Source organism: Crocuta crocuta, unplaced genomic scaffold (genome assembly GCF_008692635.1).
Source record: "Crocuta crocuta isolate KB4526 unplaced genomic scaffold, BGI_CrCroc_1.0 scaffold425, whole genome shotgun sequence".
Classification (NCBI taxonomy): domain Eukaryota; kingdom Metazoa; phylum Chordata; class Mammalia; order Carnivora; family Hyaenidae; genus Crocuta; species Crocuta crocuta.
This window is the reverse complement of record NW_027531909.1, coordinates 1,162,833-1,180,305: the sequence shown is the minus strand read 5'-3', so window position 1 is coordinate 1,180,305 and position 17,473 is coordinate 1,162,833. Positions and strand designations below refer to the sequence as shown.

The following is a 17,473-nucleotide window of genomic DNA, read 5'->3' as shown; positions in this document are numbered from 1 at the left end:
CAGTCAAATTTCAACCATATAAAAAGGTTAAGTCATGCACAGAAGTCTCCAGATACATGCTTCATATAAGGACAAGACAGAACTAAGGTATTAGTAACTTAATGACAGTCGTGAAGTAACATGCATTGCTTTGTATTGAAGCAAACTATTGCTGAAACATGGTTTCTAGAACAAGTAAGCTGTAATTACAGGTTTTTGATAACGACTGAAAAACTCTTTGCAAAGGAATTCTAGATCAAATCCTACGAACATTTCATGATATAATGCAAACTTCAGGGTGGAGGAAGATTCAACGTCTAAGTATCAGAGAGGAAACGGAATCAACATACTTATATTCAAGACTAGCATCAAAGCAGCAATTTTCCAGGGCATCCAAAGACTTCATCAGAAGAAGGTTCATCTGTTGGCCAGATATATCACTAGGCAAAGGAAGAGGAAACATGGAATTACTAAAGATAATTCAATGTCCAAAGTACTATTTAATATTTTCCTCTTAATATTTTAGTGAAAATACACTTTGCTAAGAAAAAAAATGAAAGTAACGATATTGATGAATTCACATATACTTATTTTGCAAACAGAGAAACAGAATTTAATTGAGTTTCTATACAGTATAATCACTTGTAAACGGCTAAACTCATAAACGACTACTTTTGTATTTCCTCAGCCCATTCACATTTTAAATACCTGAAAAACGAAAACCAAAATCGGAATTCCAAAAACATTTTTTAAAGAAGGCTAACGTGATTTTCTTTGGAATATTTAACACCTCACTAAGCTGATAGTATCAGTAATCATCCAAATCTCTTTCTTGCGAAGACTGTCACTTTCGATTTCATGTCTCAATTGTGGAGGCTGTTAAGCTCTACTTCTTTTTTCAAAGGGGGGGGTGGGAACCCCAGTTGTCTATTTTTCTGCCTTTATACAGTAACTGATGTGGTTTTGCAATGGTCTTGGTGAGGACTACGACTTCTGGAGTAAAACAAAACTTACAAGGTGGTTCTATGGCTGTTTTCTTTTTTTTTTTTTTAAACTTTTTTTTTGTTTTATTTATTTCTAGGAGAGAGAGACAGCGTGAGCAGGGGATGGTCAGAGAGAGAGGGAGGCACAGAATCTGAAACAGGTTCCAGGCTCTGAGCTGTCAGTCAGCACAGAGCCCGATGCGGGGCTCGAACCCACGAACCGCGAGATCATGACCTAAGCGAAAGTCGGACGCTTAACCGACTAAGCCACCCAGGCGCCCCCTCTATGGCTGTTTTCTAAGGCAGAGCTTCATCACCAACACTTTAAAAAAAAATTTTTTTTTTAATGTTTTATTTATTTCTGATAGAGAGACAGCACGAGCAGGGGAGGGTCAGAGAGAGAGGGAGACAGAATCTGAAGCAGGCCCCAGGCTCTGAGCCATCTGTCAGCACAGAGCCTTACGCGGGGCTCAAACCCACGAACTGTGAGATCATGACTTGAGCCGAAGTCGGACGCTTAACCGACTGAGCCACCCAGGCACCCCACCAACACTTTTTTTTATCAAGGGGTTTCTAACACGTCACCTCTCCTTGTGGCCGCCTTGGACCATGCTAAGTGGAATGCAGCCCCAGGAATGCCAACCAGCCAGAGAGCACTTTAAATATTTAAATAAGGTCTTCTCAAACCCAAAAATATAGTAGTTTTGCCTGAGGTGACGGATTGCATTTTGCAGTGAGAACACGCACGTGTGTGCGCGCACACACACAGAGTTTTAATGGCTTGGACTAAATAAGTCCTATTACAGTTGTTCTCTGGAGTAAAATATACTTAGCTATCCTAAATAAATGCTAAAGAGATCCTACTGGTATCTTCTGGGAGCAAACTTTGGAATAATATGCTTTTCTGAATAAATACTAGGCTGGAATTTAAACTCAGGCAACTTTTTCATAAGCCTTAGCTAAAAATGGATTGTCATGATTCTCTTCTACAAGGTGATTTTTCACACTTGGGACCAACATACTGCCCTACTCCTGTTCCCCTGAGGGGTCATTCTGCACTTATTTGATGTCGCTGACTATTCAGGGTCAACGGCCCTCTCAACCTGCTTACCTTAATTTCAGAAAAATGGAAACTTTCTCCAAAAATATCATTATCTGGTGGACACTGTCATTATCTAGGAAAATATTTATTAGCATCCAAAGTAAATATTTCAGGCTCCTCTGCTCCGAAAAATTAGGAAGGTGGGAATCATGAATAACGATAGTACTGGCTACAGTAGGAGCACATTGATCAAAGGAATGAAGGATGCTCTCCAAACAGATTATCAGAGCAAAGTGAAAATGTGCCCTTAGTCTGAGGGCGTTTGGCCTTGGAAAGAGCTTCCTGGTGTCCTTCCCCAGGCTCTCATGCAAATGCAAAGCCAAGTAAGACGGGAGGAAGGCAATCTAGGAACGGGGATGAACCCTTCAGGTTTCTCCCAGGTAGCATGATTAAATTAACCACACGTGCAAGCTTGTCAAGCCCTAAAACCAGCAGCATCTCATCCTAAACTAATGAAGAAAGGAGCCAGAGCCAGGACGGGATGAAATGAGTTGCCTGGAATTAAACTGCCATGGCTCATTTTTAGTTGTAAAACATGTTGCTTGAAAGATACTGAAGAAAGAGCATGAACACAGATGGTGAAGAAACTGCCATTTGTAGCATCGCAGCAAAGGGAAAAAAAAATCACTTTGGAGTTTTAAGCCTTTAAAAAATATGTTGTGTTCTGTTCACACACAGAAGATATGTAACCGTCAATGCACATGCAAAGGGCAGCTTTTTGTTCATGTCCAGAACCAGGCCTGTAAATACTAATGCTGGTGAACAGAACAAAATGAACATTCTAGAAACGTTTCGTTTATGATCACAAAGACTAAGCCAATCTTCCCAATCGTCTGACAGATGTTTCTAAGAGCTGAAAATGATCAACTGAAATCTAGTATTTCCCTAGATCAATAGCAGTTCTCCAAGGTTTCACATAATGGTGTTTGCACAAAGCTATGTAAATTACAAATGCAAACTTAACCACTGGTTTCGAACTGAAATCTAAATATAGCATAATGCCATCCAGCTTACCCACATCGACACGGTTTCTTGGCTTTGGGCAGACCGTTAATTTCTGCCAACCAGGGAAGTTTAAGGACATGGAACATCACAACAGGATGCCTCTCCCGACTATCCTATTTCCAGTGCAGGAAAATGGGGCTGAATCCAAGTCAGTGACATCTAAATATTCATGATATTCAAATATTCATGTTGTACCACACTACAATCAATCTGGATGTATAAAATTCTAAGATTTGTTATAAAATAAAGAAGAAATATAATGAACAACACAATCAAAGTAGATTTATGCACAAGAAAACTTTTCCATCTAGTGGAATTTTCCACTTGGGTCTTTGCTATTCTGTTAGCTCCGTTCAAGGATAAAGCCAGCAGTCCAAGAGTGACCAAACTGAATAAAGCACGCAGTATAATATGCACAGATTAAGACTCTTTAAGGATTATAAAAATGTAGCCAGGGCACAGGATAAAAGCAATATTTAAAACTGGGTACATGCGGTTCTCAGGTGATTCAGGTAATTCCCAGCACCTCAGGCATAAGGGATACTCCAATCTTTGTCTCCCATTTTACCCTGATACCAATAAAGGATCAGCAATTATTTTCACTCTCACAAACCAGGAGAAAAAGAAGCTCTTTTATTTTTTAGCACCATAAGATTACACCTTTCCTCCTATCTATGACACAGATATATCCTGGGCTTTCATCTAAGGATGGTGTGATTTTCAAGTAATCATCATTTTAAGGAGCAACCCTGAAAATACATGAATATCTTCGTGATGGCATTGTGGAAAGACAGGTTCACTCACAAAGGAGAAGAAAGGATCAACTTGCCCATTTCGAAAAGTTTAGCGGCCACACGCTGCTCGGAGCGCAGGTGCATGGACGCGCGTGCACGTGGACCACATCTCTGCCCACATCACAAAGAGGAAAAGGATGAACATTTTAACGAACTGTACCTGAGTTTCTCCTCACACAAGCGAGAGAGAAACATCCCCAAAGCGAGGCCCATGTGGATTTGCACGGCTTGAGACTCATCGGCTCTCGGTTTCCCAGGTAACCTGGCAGTCAGCATGTTTAGGATTTCCTCAACCTTCTCTTTGCAAGAGATAATGAAAACTTGCACGAGGAGAGACAAAGCCGTGGCGGCAGCAGAGCGGGCAATGGCACTGGCTGTGTTTTCACCGGAATAGGATTTCTAGGATACACCAAAGAAAGAAAACAGGGGGTTGGCCTTTCGTTCAAAACATGAAGGAAACATACCTATCACAAAAGCACAATACATAACAATGTATGCTTCTCTTAGATCCACGCCTGCCAATGAAAACTATAATTAAAAAAAATCTATTTCTGGGCTTCTCTATAGGTTACCTTGCTGCTCTTCCTTACTGAAACAATTTTCCACTGAACAATCAGCTGATTAACAATATCCTTTTAAGTTTGAAAAAAAAAACCCCAACAATCTTAAGTGTCTTCTTTTAAAAGGTGTGAATTCCCTCACTTATAAAGCCTGAAAACATTTCATGGTTTTGAAAGCCCACATGTGTATATAATAAAGAACCCAGGGTGAAGTTACCCAAGCTTGGAGAAACCACCAAGCCACATTATAAGTGTGTAGAAAGCCAGTTTTCTAGGAGAGAAAGAAAGTGTGTGTGTGCGTGTGCACAAGCACTGCAGGCGGGGGCAGGAGCGGTTGAAGTTTAGTCTGAAGGAGTAAGTGTAAGTTTAGCACAGGGATCTATTGGCAGATCTCCCAAAATTTTTGGTGGGAACGCTTCCCAGTAGATGGATTATTTCCTACAGGGGGTTAATTCCTTTTAATTAAAAAGGAAGTTGAAATCCTAAAAGCCTCTGGTTACAAAGCAATAACCAGCTATTCAAAATGAAATGGTGAGCTCTATATGTGCCTTCCTATATGTAATTATGTGGAAAAGAAATGAATAACAGTGCTAAAAAAATGACAAGGCAGCTGAATATGAACAAGAATCCCGTGTTAGGGAGCTCCAACAGACGTTATATGCATTTATAAATATGTCTCAAGTGGCAAAGAAAGCCCATTTGTCACTCTGCACTATTATCCACTTCAACTTTTCAGACACACCATAAAGGCCGTGCCGTCCCTTGCAGTCAAGCATGTTAAAAAGTGTTCTTAATTCTATACCCATTTGCTCTCTAAGCTTTAGCACTTTTTAAGGCTAACAATCAAACATGTGCTAAGGTATTCTTTCAGCGAGCATGGTACTATTGTAATGACAATATTATTCAAAATGACCCAGCTGCTAGAACACTGAAAACAGAGTGACTTTCGAATCAGGGCTTTGAAGAAGTACAATAATGCAAAAATCACAAAGGTAAGAGGCAACCCTGAGCTGGTGACTAGAGATTATTTTTATTGGTTTGCAAGAACTAAGCAGCGTTATTAGAAATCACATAGAATATCCTGTCCCGGTGAGTATCGGACCCAGACGGCTATTGGAAAGACCTCTATATAACCAGTTTTTCATCCATCACTAAAGGAATAAGAACACTTCTGACAGAAAACAAACTATACTAAAGAAGTTACTTCTTTGAGTAAAATCTATTTTTCAATTTAATTCTACATTATCTAGAAGTCATTTTTTTTTGGTCCCCAAGTACAGTGTAAAATTCTAGGTCTAGACCCTGAGCCCCAGATGCATACATACCAGGTCCTCCCAAAAGGAGGAGGACACAGAGGAACACAGAATGGTGTACAGGGAAGACCTAAGGCAGTGGTATTTCAGGCTAAATTCACGATCTGAGCAACAGTTCACGACCTGTGCTATATTTTTATTCGAGTCAACTATAATCCTCCGCCTCTCAGCTCATTGTCCCGTGATCACTATAATCCCCTAAGCAGTGGAGACGGATAAGGTAGAACCAGAATAATTCCACGCAGATACCAGAAATAAAGCATGCACTACAGCCAATGAAGGGAAAAGAAAACCTCAACAAAAAAGTTGCGTTTTCAGTGTGTTTCAAAATCTTAGGATATTGGCATGAAGAAAAAGAGTGGCTTAAGTAACAGGTGCTTTTTTTAGGATCAACGACAGTATTACTTTGGATGTAAAGAGTATTTCACAGTTTTCAAAACATTTTCCTACAAATGATATCATTTGATCCTCACTTATCTTTTATAAAGTTGGCAAAGCATTAATTTTTACCTTCATTTTACAGGTAAGGAAAACAAAATGGTGGGTGAAATATCAGGTCAACTTTCACAGAACTAGTAAGCGGGGGGCAGCTGGGGCTAAAATGACTACTGATAATATTGTTTAATTGCCTCATTTATACACAAGGAAACAAAGGTCTAAAGAGAATATGTGAACTGCCCATGGTCACATATCCTGAAATTAAAAAAAACTGACTGGGGGTGCCTGGGTGGCTCAGTCAGTTGAATGTCCAGCTTCGGCTCGGGTCATGATCTCATGGTTTGTGGGTTCGAGTCCCTCATTGGACTCTGTGCTGAAAGCTTGGAGCCTCGAGCCTGCTTCAGATTCTGTGTCTCCCTCTCTCTCTCTGCCCCTCCTGCACTTGCACTCGGTCTCTTTTCCTCTCTCAAAAATAAATAAACATTAAAAAAACAAAACGAAACTATGACTGGACACTCAGGGACAGCAATCTTCAACCAATGTTTATTTCACTACAACTTTAGCTCTTGACTCTGACTACACATGGGAATAATCTAGAGACCTTTCAAAAGACTAATAATGCCCAAGGCCCATCCCTAAGCAATTAAATTAGAGGAGAGACCTACAGTTCAGTATTTTTTCTATATAGAGAGATTTTACATATATATGTATATATATGTAATATATGTATTTTTAAAGTGTGTATATATATACTTTAAGTGTGTGTATATATATGTATACATATACACACATATATATATACAAAAATACACACACACACTTAAAAGTTCCCCAGGTGATTCCAACATACAGCTAAGATTGAGAATAATTACCCCACTTCACGGCTTTCACCTGAACAACTAACAGGAGACAACCCTTGAGTTTTTCAATCTTTTTTATTATTATTTCTCTTATTCTTAGACTTACATAATAAAACGAGGAGAAAATTTGTCCTCTTGGTTGGTAATGGCTATCCACGATGACCAGGAGAGTATCAGACACCATGGAAACCCACTCTTTCATTGGAAGGAAATTAGGCTGAACCTGTAAATGAAGAAAAAAAGAAAAAAACCTAAACATTATTTCTAGATCCCGGGTACAACCCCCTTCTGTATTAAAGAATAAAATGCTCTTATCAAAAAGTAAGCTTTACCAGCCAGGATGTTGGGAGGCAGATAAGTATTTGACAAATACCCATCCTCGACCTGTGCCCCAACAGGTGTAAGGTTTTCCTTTTGTTCAAGATGAGCAGAGGTGAGAGTCTGGGGCTGCAACACAGACCCCTATTAGAGATCTCCCAGTATTTGCCTGTGTTTGGCAAGGGTGATGGGGGGTTATGAAAAGAGACGCATAGAGAAAGAAACTCAAAATGTCTCATTTCTATGACTTGTCATTTCACACGGGAGGCACTGAAGAAGCAGTCTACAAAATTTTCATTGTCACCTTTAGCATTTCTGCTTACTATCACTATATATTTATCATTCTGAATCATCACAACATTCACCTAGCCAAAGTAGGTATGAAAGCGTGAATGATCTTCAGTTGGGAAAAGAAGAGGCAAGAGAATGCAAGAAAAACAAAAACAAAAACAAAATTCAACTCATTATAAAGAGAACTTGATTTTCAAAATCATTCATGACCCTGGATGTCAACAGCATTCATTAACTCACATGGTGACAACGCTCAGGTGGTACAAATGATAAAGGTCAATGCAGTGTTAAGTATCCTTGACTCAAAGAAGGCCTTTTTCCTAAGACCTTCAGCTGTTACTCATATGCAGCTTTGAACCGAGTTTTTTTTTTAATGTTTTATTTATTTCTGAGAGAGAGAGAGACAGCATGAGCAGGAGAGGGTCAGAGAGAGAGGGAGATGCAGAATCTGAAGGAGGCTCCAGGCTAGTGGTCAGGATAAAGCCCAACGTGGGGCTCAAACCCACGAACCATGTGATCATAACCTGAGCCAGACGCTTAACTGACTGAGCCAGCCATGTGGCCCTGAACGGAGTTTGAAAACTTCAATTTTAATCCAATAATGAGGTCTTAAGTTTGTACTGAGTAACAGCCAAAGACAAGGTCATCAAGAATAAAAGCAAAGCCTCATCCTTGGGTTGTGCAGCTTCTCGATGTTTTGTGTAATATGTGTTACAGCACGGAACAAAAGGGTAGGGGGAGTAAAGAAGAGTAAGATTGCCTGGAACTCTACCTCTGAGCTAGAACCCTGGTTATTACTGGGGCAAGTCGCCTGTACAACTGCCCCAAGCAAGGAATCCTAGAAAAGCACTGTTACCTTTCGGGTCATAACATTCTACTTAGCATGTTGTCTTTGCTAAAGTACTCCACGGCTCTTTTCAAGGATATAAAACATTTCCTCTCTAAAAAGGCTTCATCTTTCTCATCATTAAAATAACTACCCTTTTATCCTTTATGCAATAATTCCTTGGCCTCTTTCCCTTCCCCACATGTAATGTACATCTGTAGCTTTTGCCACATAGTACCTATTCTCTTGTTCAATGGTGATAGCACCCTCTGGCGAATCCCCTCCTCCGTGATTGGAAGTTTGGTCAAATGCTCAATGAAGCTACCCAGCTGATCCGCCTGAGGTGAGGGTATGAGACCCATGGAGCCCTAAACCTTAAGCGACCAATGCGAGCACAGTAAATGACCGGAGCTGACCCATCCCAGTGGGGGTAGTCTGCTGAGATGGTTCTGATGTCAGTTCCTGTGGCTGATGTCCTTCCCCAAACCCAGTTGTCAGCTGTGCCTTTAATTCCACGGGCTTCCAGATTCCACATCCTTCTGGTTCCTTTTTTATTTAAATGAGAATGGGTTTCTTTGCTTGCAACCAAAGAGCTCCACCATGAAAAGGAGTACCATGGTCCACAAGGCAGACACAGTGAGGGCACAGAGGCTCAGTAACATTATGAATAAAGTCTTGTGTTTGCAGCAAGAAGTCAGAGGATGGTTACTACTGCCGGGAGCTTAGAACCTACCAGCTGCTGTGTGCTCTACATATATTAATTCACTGAATCCTCACAACAATCCTGGTAATTCTGGTAAGTGTCGTTATCCCCATTTTACACAAGGGGGACCAGGCTTTGAAAGGGGGAAGTTAGACCACAGAGCCAGAAAGTGCAAGTACTAGGATTTAAATATAGGACTCTCCTATTCCGAAGCCTATGCTTTTTAACCACTTGGCTATACTGTCTCCAGATAATGCTAGCTACTAGATAATGGGGCTTAAAAGAAGAATAAATCCATGCCTTTTTATTTTGACAGATATGAATTATCTGAAAAAGTACATTGGAAATGAACATTGGCCAGCTCGCCGCATGTTTAATTAAGAAATAAATGCCTTGCAAAAATGAATAGGCACTCTGTCATTGACATCTACAATTAAAATGCAAAGTACAATTTTTTTCAGTCAGTAAACACTGCTTATTTATCATTTTTTGACAGCATTGTTCACTTTCAGTAAGCCTAGTTAACCTCCCAAGATTGGTTACCACTGATGTAATCACAAAAAGACATCCCCTGTTGCATAAAATTGGTACCTTCAAATGGAAATGACCACTTAAGTGTGATGGCGAAAGCAAAACAGAAAAGCAGCAAGGAAAAAAAGTGTTGGAGGAGACCCTCCGGCTCACAGCATAAAGGCCCCTCGAGTAGCATAATGTGGTGCTGTTGCAAAGCAAAGACTCTAACCTCGCAAATTCAGGGCCAGAGGCTCAAAGAGACTGTTCACTTTTCAAACGCTGCCCAACTGGTTCAAGTCACCCTCGACTCACCTCCGGGACCCCCTCCGAGTCGGAGGAGAGGCTGGCTTCGTGTTTGGATACGACCACAGCGAGGCTGCTTAAGGCTAACAGCGCGTTGCCCTTGACCACTGGGCTCTCCCTGTTGAAAAAGAAAAAAATTCCAAGAGAGGATTTGGGGGCGTTAACCAGGAGAAGAGAAGGCGTTACTACAGAGAAGGCAGACGAGGTCACAAAGCACTTCCATTCCTTCCCTGAGCTTCACCAACACGTGTCTGCGTGTTCCCTGGTGGCGGCAGCTTTTCCCTTCTCACACCAGTGCTGAGGTTTCCCTCTGCTCATACATGCGGGCTCATTATGCTTACTTTGTAACCTACAAATCTGAGCCCATGTGTCTAAGTTCTTTCTTTCGATAATGTTTACTTCATCGTTGGACACTGCGCTTCCCAAGCTGTCTCCTTCCATGTCATCTCTGGCCAATATAAATCTATTGATTTGTCTTGAAAACACGAGTGAGGACAGTTCCGTGAATAAAGCACTGTAGAATGGAGCTGGCCTCTGGCTTTTCTAAGGCACTCGTGTGTGGGAGCGACTTCTAGGGAACCACTCGGACAGCGTCCTTCACCGGCCACCTGCCACGCTGGCAGCTTTTCTCTGTCATCATTATCCTTCCCTTCTTTCCCCTGATATGCCCAAGCCAGCAATGTGTAGGTTAGTTTGTAATATAGAAACCCTAGATACGATGCAAAAAAGTCCTGTTTTTATTTTACTTTTTTTTTTAATGCTTATTTTTGAGAGAGACAGAGATAGAGATAGTGCGTGAGCAGAGGAGGGGCAGAGAGAGAGGGAGACACAGAATCCAAAGCAGGCTCCAGGCTCTGAGCTGTCAGCGCAGAGCCTGACACAGGGCTCGATCTCATGAACTGTGAAATCATGACCTGAGCTAAAATCAAGAGCTTAAGTGACTGAGCCACCCAGATGCCCCAAGAAACCTGGACCTTCTAAAATATACTTACCACTTGAAAATGAACGTTTAGTGTTATTCCATAATTCCAAGGTGATTCTATAGAATAAAATCTTAAATGGGACACTAATGAGATCCTCTTGGCCTGCCACCTGTGTTATAACAGAACTCAGGCCAGAGGGCACCTGTATCATCACAGTTTGGCTCTGTTCTGGTTGTGGAGACAAATGTTTCCCCAAAACTGGACTTGAGACCCGAATGTGAATCTCTGTGTCCACCCAAGAATGACCCCAGCTCAGGAATGGAACAGATATGTTAGATGAGGAAGACTTTTGGCCCTGCTCCCCATGTATGCTAAGGACCTCCAGACCTAGCCCACAGTCATGACTAAACATGTGAGCTAGGGGGCATTAAGTGGTTAGTATTCATGCATGTTCTTGAATTTTTGCTTCCATTCGGTAAGACTGGGACTCAGCACTTGCCATTATCAAGTTCCTCCATCTGCCTATGCATCTAATGCCTCCTGCCTTCTCGTTCTCCCACCTTGGGGTGGATGAACTCAGTGAAAGCTTGCTCTGCAGGGTTGGTCATTTGGTTCACTCATTCGTAATTTGTGCCACTATGAGGCCTGCTGTAAGTTGATAAGACCACAACATTTATATCAGGGGATGGATGGAAGGAGAAAATAGAAGAAATACTTGAAGGCTAAGCAGATGCCTTCAACCCAGGTTTTGCTAGAGTTTTGCAGTGAGGATTACTGGGAACTCACGCAGCTAATAATAAAACACCAGAAAGCTGGGCGAGGTCTGGCCATTCCCAGGTGCCCAAGCCATAACATCACTTAAAAAAAAAAAATTAAGTCTTTTCTTTCTAACACTATATCTTTCCTTTAGCAGAGAATATCCTCAAGCCTGTCCTGCTACAGAATGGCCATGAATCCCTAGATTAAAAAAAAAAAAGTTTTAAATTCTCAGTGATGAGAATCAGATCCCTAGTGGTTATAATCACAGAGAAAAACTTGGATGATCACCAGGAATAGGGTATCCAATCTTTTTAAACACAAGGCTATTAGACAAGACGACATGAAAAGCACTCTTAAAACCCTGAAATTCTGAAGGAGCATTTAGCCCCAGTTCCAAAACCGTGCCCAAAATGCTTTTGTTTCAGAAGTTTTACTGACCTTGACATTCCTGAACATGTATTGTTCTTGTAAAATGGAGAACAACGTATTTAAGGCCACCAGTAATTAGACCTTTGGTTGCGGACTAAATGTGTATTTGGACATTAATCTTTGAGTAGAGAAAAGTATTTTGCGCTCCACGCAATGTATGCTCAGTCCAAGCTATACATTTCACAAAGGTACTGTGACCAGGTCCTCTGGGTCATGCTGCACACAGTGACTTAAACACATTCAGTGAAACAAATTCATGGAGGAGCTAGCCAGGTGAAAATCTACAACTGGTTTGGCAAACACTCATCAGCTTGTTGATCAAATAACTATCTGTTTCCCCCGCCCTCCCCCAACCCAGTTGGGCAGTAGTAACTAATTTGCATAATAACATGTCAGCATCGGTACAGTATTTATCTAGGCAACACCACTAGCATTTTAATTAAACTGTCCTTTGGAACAAACTGATGCCATTAACCTAATTAAAAAGCACAGGGAAGGATGAGCTACAAGGATGCTTTCTTTGGGACAAAGTATTACATTACATATTAGTAAAGTGACCCAGTCCTTTGGGGATTTTCATCTTTGGGTTCAAATCTATTTAATTAACAACGAGAAAATAAACTTACATCAATCACCAGGCTTTATCTGTGTTCTGATTCTCCCTTAGCCCTATCCTTGATGCTTTAAAACTGCTCTTAAATGAGCAAATCAGTCTAATCCTGTGACTGGTGTTTTACTTCCTGCATTTAACTTATGGCTCCGAACAAAGTCAGTCTTACAGTGGCCCAAACCAGCCTGTGGCGACCATGGCCCAAAGAAGGCTAAGCTGGCAGCAGGTGGTGGTGGGGTCTTCACATGGCTGGAGGAAGCCAGTGGGAAAAAGTCAAGAGAACGAGGCAGAGCGATTTCTTTCCCTCCCTGCTCTGTCATTAATCTCTCAGCCTTTGAACCTGACTTGCTGTCATACCTACCATTGTCTGCATTGCTTTAAATAGGATAGGGTCTATAAAATACTTTGAAATTTTTGATGAAAAGGTAACGCCATGAGAACATGAATTATTTTTGCTCCGTGCCACTGAGAATGTGAACACATTCTTTTTAGGCATTTCATGAAACGATGCTTTGCACACTGGAAGATTAAAATCTTGCTGAAATAAAATTTTAGAATGAAAAATGCACAAGCTACTAGAGAGGCAAAATTATAGCTTGTTTTAATAGAGAGCTGCTAGGTTCTTCAGGGTTCCACTTTTCTTTTTCCTTCTTTTTTTTTTCTGCAAATGTCAGAGCACAGTTTTTAACCAGGATATAAGTAGATTACATAATAGAACAAACTATGAACGGTAAGAGCTAGAGACACCCCGCCCCCGCCCCAGCACACCCTTCCCTCAGAGAGGCAGCTGAGCGCTCCCCCACTGTGTCTGCCATTCACCAAACTAGATAAGCAGACACAAATGAGTCCCTATCGAAGCCTCTCTGTACTTTAGTTTTCATTTTGTCAACAGATATGTCAACAGATATTTCCCACTGCCTCCCACAGAAGTGAGTGCAGGGGAAGATTATGGCTTCCATTTCCCTGGATTCAGAAGGCATGAGGCTGAGAGCTGCTCATGTACTCTGATCAGACCTTACAGTAAAGCACCTGCTCAAGAAATTACTGGTAGAAAGCAAACTCTAAGGGAGATTCTGTTTTTGTTCTATTAAGGCAAAACCTATTTAGCCACAGAAGGTTCTGGGACATGACAGGGATAAACTATACTGCAATTAAATATGTCTAAGAAGAAAGGAAGTCAAACAGAAATGGCAGCAGCTAAAGGTGACGGTGGAAGGGAGAAGTGGACACAACTGACATGGAACTTACTGCCAGAAACAATTACTCAGCTTGTTAGCAAAGGAACCCAAAGAGATTGTTCAAGCAAGTTCATTAGGGTATAATTTTCTGTTGAGAGTTGGCTTAAGATAAATGAAAAGCCTCAAGGTAGCAATACTTGTTATTTTTGTTAAAACAACCATAAGGATATGATTGAAACTGCCTTTTTAATGGGTTGTCACTTTCGTTCTTAGTATTTAGAAAGTCATTTGGGGTACCTGGGTGGATCAGTTGGTTAAGCGTCTGACTTTGGCTCAGGCCATGATCTCACGATCGTGGGTTCGAGCCCCGAGTCGGGCTCTGTGCTGACAGATAGCTCAGGGCCTGGAGACTGCTTTGGATTCTTTGTCTCCCTCTCTCTGACCCTCCCCTGTCCACGCTGCCTCTCTCTCTCTCTCTCAGAAATAAATAAAACATTTTACAAAAATTTTAAAAAATTCAATTTTTAGGAGCACCTGGGTGGCTCAGTCAATTGAGCGTCTGATCAGGTCCTGATCTCACAGTTCATAAGTTCGAGCCCTGCATCGGGCTCTGTTATCCGTGCAAAGCCTGCTTCTGATCCTCTGTCCCCCTCTCTCTTTGCCCCTTCCTTGCTCGCGTTCTCTTGCAAAGATCAATAAAAACATTTAAAAATTCAATTTTTAGATACCCTAGACCCCATAACACAAAGGGAATGAAAGGAAGTACTACTGTGATTTACTGCCTGGCTCACAATTGAGATTTAATAACCTATTTGTAGAACCCACATAATTCACATTAGCAAGGATTTCTCTTTCAAGCCACAAGAACCCCCCTTCCCCACCCCAAACTAAATGAGAATCCTTTAAATCTAAGTCAAAGCACGGGGTATTTTGTTAGGTGTTACAGCAAGGGCATGACCCCAGCGACTCTTGATTTAGAAGTCATGTTTGTATTGATTCCTCCGTATTCTCACAAAAAGACATTAACTTAAGAATTAACTTGGATAACAATTGATTTTTTTTTTTTTTAAATAACTGAAGAGTCCTTTAATGTTCTTAAAGTTAGGACATACTCTAAAGGGACAAATGTATGCACCTGCCAGGGGAAAAAAAATGATTATAGAAAACTTTTGGTAAGAGAATAAATGCATCTTACTTTACAGCTGCCTTGGTGATCTCGTCAGTCAACATGTCTCGGACCCTGCAGTAAAGATTAGAAATAGGTGCAAGAGTGCATGTTAGAATACAGCCCAATCTTTCTGCGTACCCATCAGTTAGTAAGAACCCTGGGCAATGACTCCAGGTCTTAAAACTGTTATGTGTGGAATTTTACTTCAAAGAGTTTCCTCTGCCGATTCCTTAGGTCACTTATCGGAGGTGGGGAAGGAGGTGGCTGTAGACACACAGTGCTGTGATGGTGTCATCTCTTATACTGAATGGTGGCTATACTAATGTCCTTTCTATTATATTCTTAGGTGTTTGGGAGGTCATGCGGGTGGACCCCTCATGAATGGGATTAGTGCCTGTAAGAAGAGACAGGCTTTCTCTCTCTACTCCCCCAACACGTGAAGACACAAGGAGCAAGAAGCCACCCGCAAACAAGGCAGCCGGCGCTCGCTGGCATGAGACCTCTTGGTGCCTTGATCTTGATTTCTTGGTCTCCCTCCAGAAATGTGAGAAATAAGTTTCTGTCGTTTAAGTCAGCCATCCAGATGACAGCATTTTAGTTATAGCAGCCCAAACTCTTATGCAGAAGAGCTCACTAAAACAGGAACTTACTGTTTCCAAATTATAGATAATGGAATAGTGGCTATGTACATACATAAAATAAAATTTTAGATGTTGGTTATAAAATCACTCTGGCGTTGAAAGAAAGTAATTGCACTTGTGGACTTGAAGATCGTATATTCAAATATTCACAAAAAAATTTTCCAATAAAAAAGCCCTGAGATATAGGAAAGATCGATCATTGACTGCCATATTTACATTTTAAAGAAGCAATCACAGATATTTTCCCTATATACTTTGAGTTTCATAAACTCAAAATTTTTATAGTATTTATAAAATAACTATAAATTATGTCAGCACTCTTACTGTCACTGGAAATATTTAAAAATCTTAGCTATTCAGCACTCTCTGAGAATGACTCAATCTTAAGAGCCAAGTATATCTACCATCTTTGAAGAAAAAGTTCTCCAGCAATTGCCCCATTTCGCTCCTTCTCATATATCAGAACTCATTTAAAGCCATTCATCTCCTTCCACCCTCTCTAGACCCTTCTACAATCCGGCTTTTGTCCTCACAGCTCCACCAAAACAGCTCCTGTTATGACCTCCAATGACTTTCAAGAGGCCAAGTCTCTCCCAGTTCTCAGTCTCCACCTTTTGCAGACTCCCAGCACCCTCTGATGCAACTGGCTGCTCCTTCCCTGAAATATTTTCTTGCCTCGGCGTTCAACATTCCATTCTCTCTTGGTTTTCTTCCTACATCACGGATCACTAATTTTCCGTGTGCTTGTTGGTTCCCTCTTCATCCATCCCTAAATGTTGAAGTGCTCTGACGCCCTTTCCTCTGACCTTTTCTCTACCGTTACTCATTCCTTAGGTGATCTTATCCAGCATCAGGATTTTAAATGCAGCTGATATGTTGATCATTCCCAAATGTCTATTTCTAGCCCTGATCTCACCCCCTAACTCTAGACTCATATCGTCAACAGCCTACCTGATTATCTCCAAAGTGGAGGTTTAATTAGGCATCTGAGGCTTAGCAAGTCCCAAACCTGATTTTTCCCCTACATGGACCTGCTTTTCTATTGTCTTCCTCACTTCAGTAAAGGGGAAGTCCATACTTTTAGTTATTCACGGTCAAAATCTTGGAGTTATTCTTGATGCTCATCTTTCTGTCACATTCTTCCTTCTATCTCTATATACTTTGGAGAATATAGTCAATACATGACCCCCACAAAATTATCTTTTTTAGAAGATGAAAGTCAAACTCCATGTAAAAGATCATCACAAAGAGGAAGTGAAATCCAAAGTCTTAACCTCTAATCTTAAATTCAATGTCCTAATGTTTTAAACTGTGTTGCTATTTTTAAAATAAAACTAAAAAATGTTACTTAGCAGAGAATGACTTAAGTATACACACATGCACACCGAGCTCCTGCTTTCCTACATATGCCAGTTATCAGTAAATAAAAAAATCTAAACTTGAGCAAGCTTTGAATAGATTTTTAGATTAAAGAAACCTGTGGCTGAAGGTAAAGCAATTTAGATTCTGGGCAGTTTACCTAGATTTCGGCTGCTGCCACATTAATCTGACACGGTTTTCTTCCCAACCCATGTAACAATTTAAATTGCTTTTAATGTGCTAGCACTTACACATTTCTAGATAATATAGTGGGAATTCACGAGGGGATGTCTGCCAAAGAAATTAAAGCCCTGACACGGTAAAGGTGCTCCTAATAATGAAGATGTCTTGGGGAGGGGGAGCGTGGGACTGGAGGGGTATTCCTTGACTCAATGTGAGTTAGGAAGACAATGGGTTG

The 17,473-nt window shown here is 41.0% G+C and overlaps 1 protein-coding gene across 3 annotated transcripts in view; it reads right to left on the bottom strand.

The window, feature by feature from the left end:
• FOCAD (focadhesin) overlaps positions 1 to 17,473 on the bottom strand; it is a 377,756-nt gene that overhangs the window by 59,872 nt on the left and 300,411 nt on the right. For all 3 annotated transcript variants that reach the window (XM_077774673.1, XM_077774670.1, XM_077774671.1), the window contains exons 24-28: positions 15,083 to 15,127; positions 9,998 to 10,106; positions 7,141 to 7,257; positions 4,024 to 4,262; positions 330 to 419 (exon numbers count right to left, since the gene is read on the bottom strand). In XM_077774673.1, the coding sequence (XP_077630799.1) occupies positions 330 to 419; positions 4,024 to 4,262; positions 7,141 to 7,257; positions 9,998 to 10,106; positions 15,083 to 15,127 (600 nt within the window). The remainder of the gene's footprint in view (positions 1 to 329; positions 420 to 4,023; positions 4,263 to 7,140; positions 7,258 to 9,997; positions 10,107 to 15,082; positions 15,128 to 17,473) is intronic.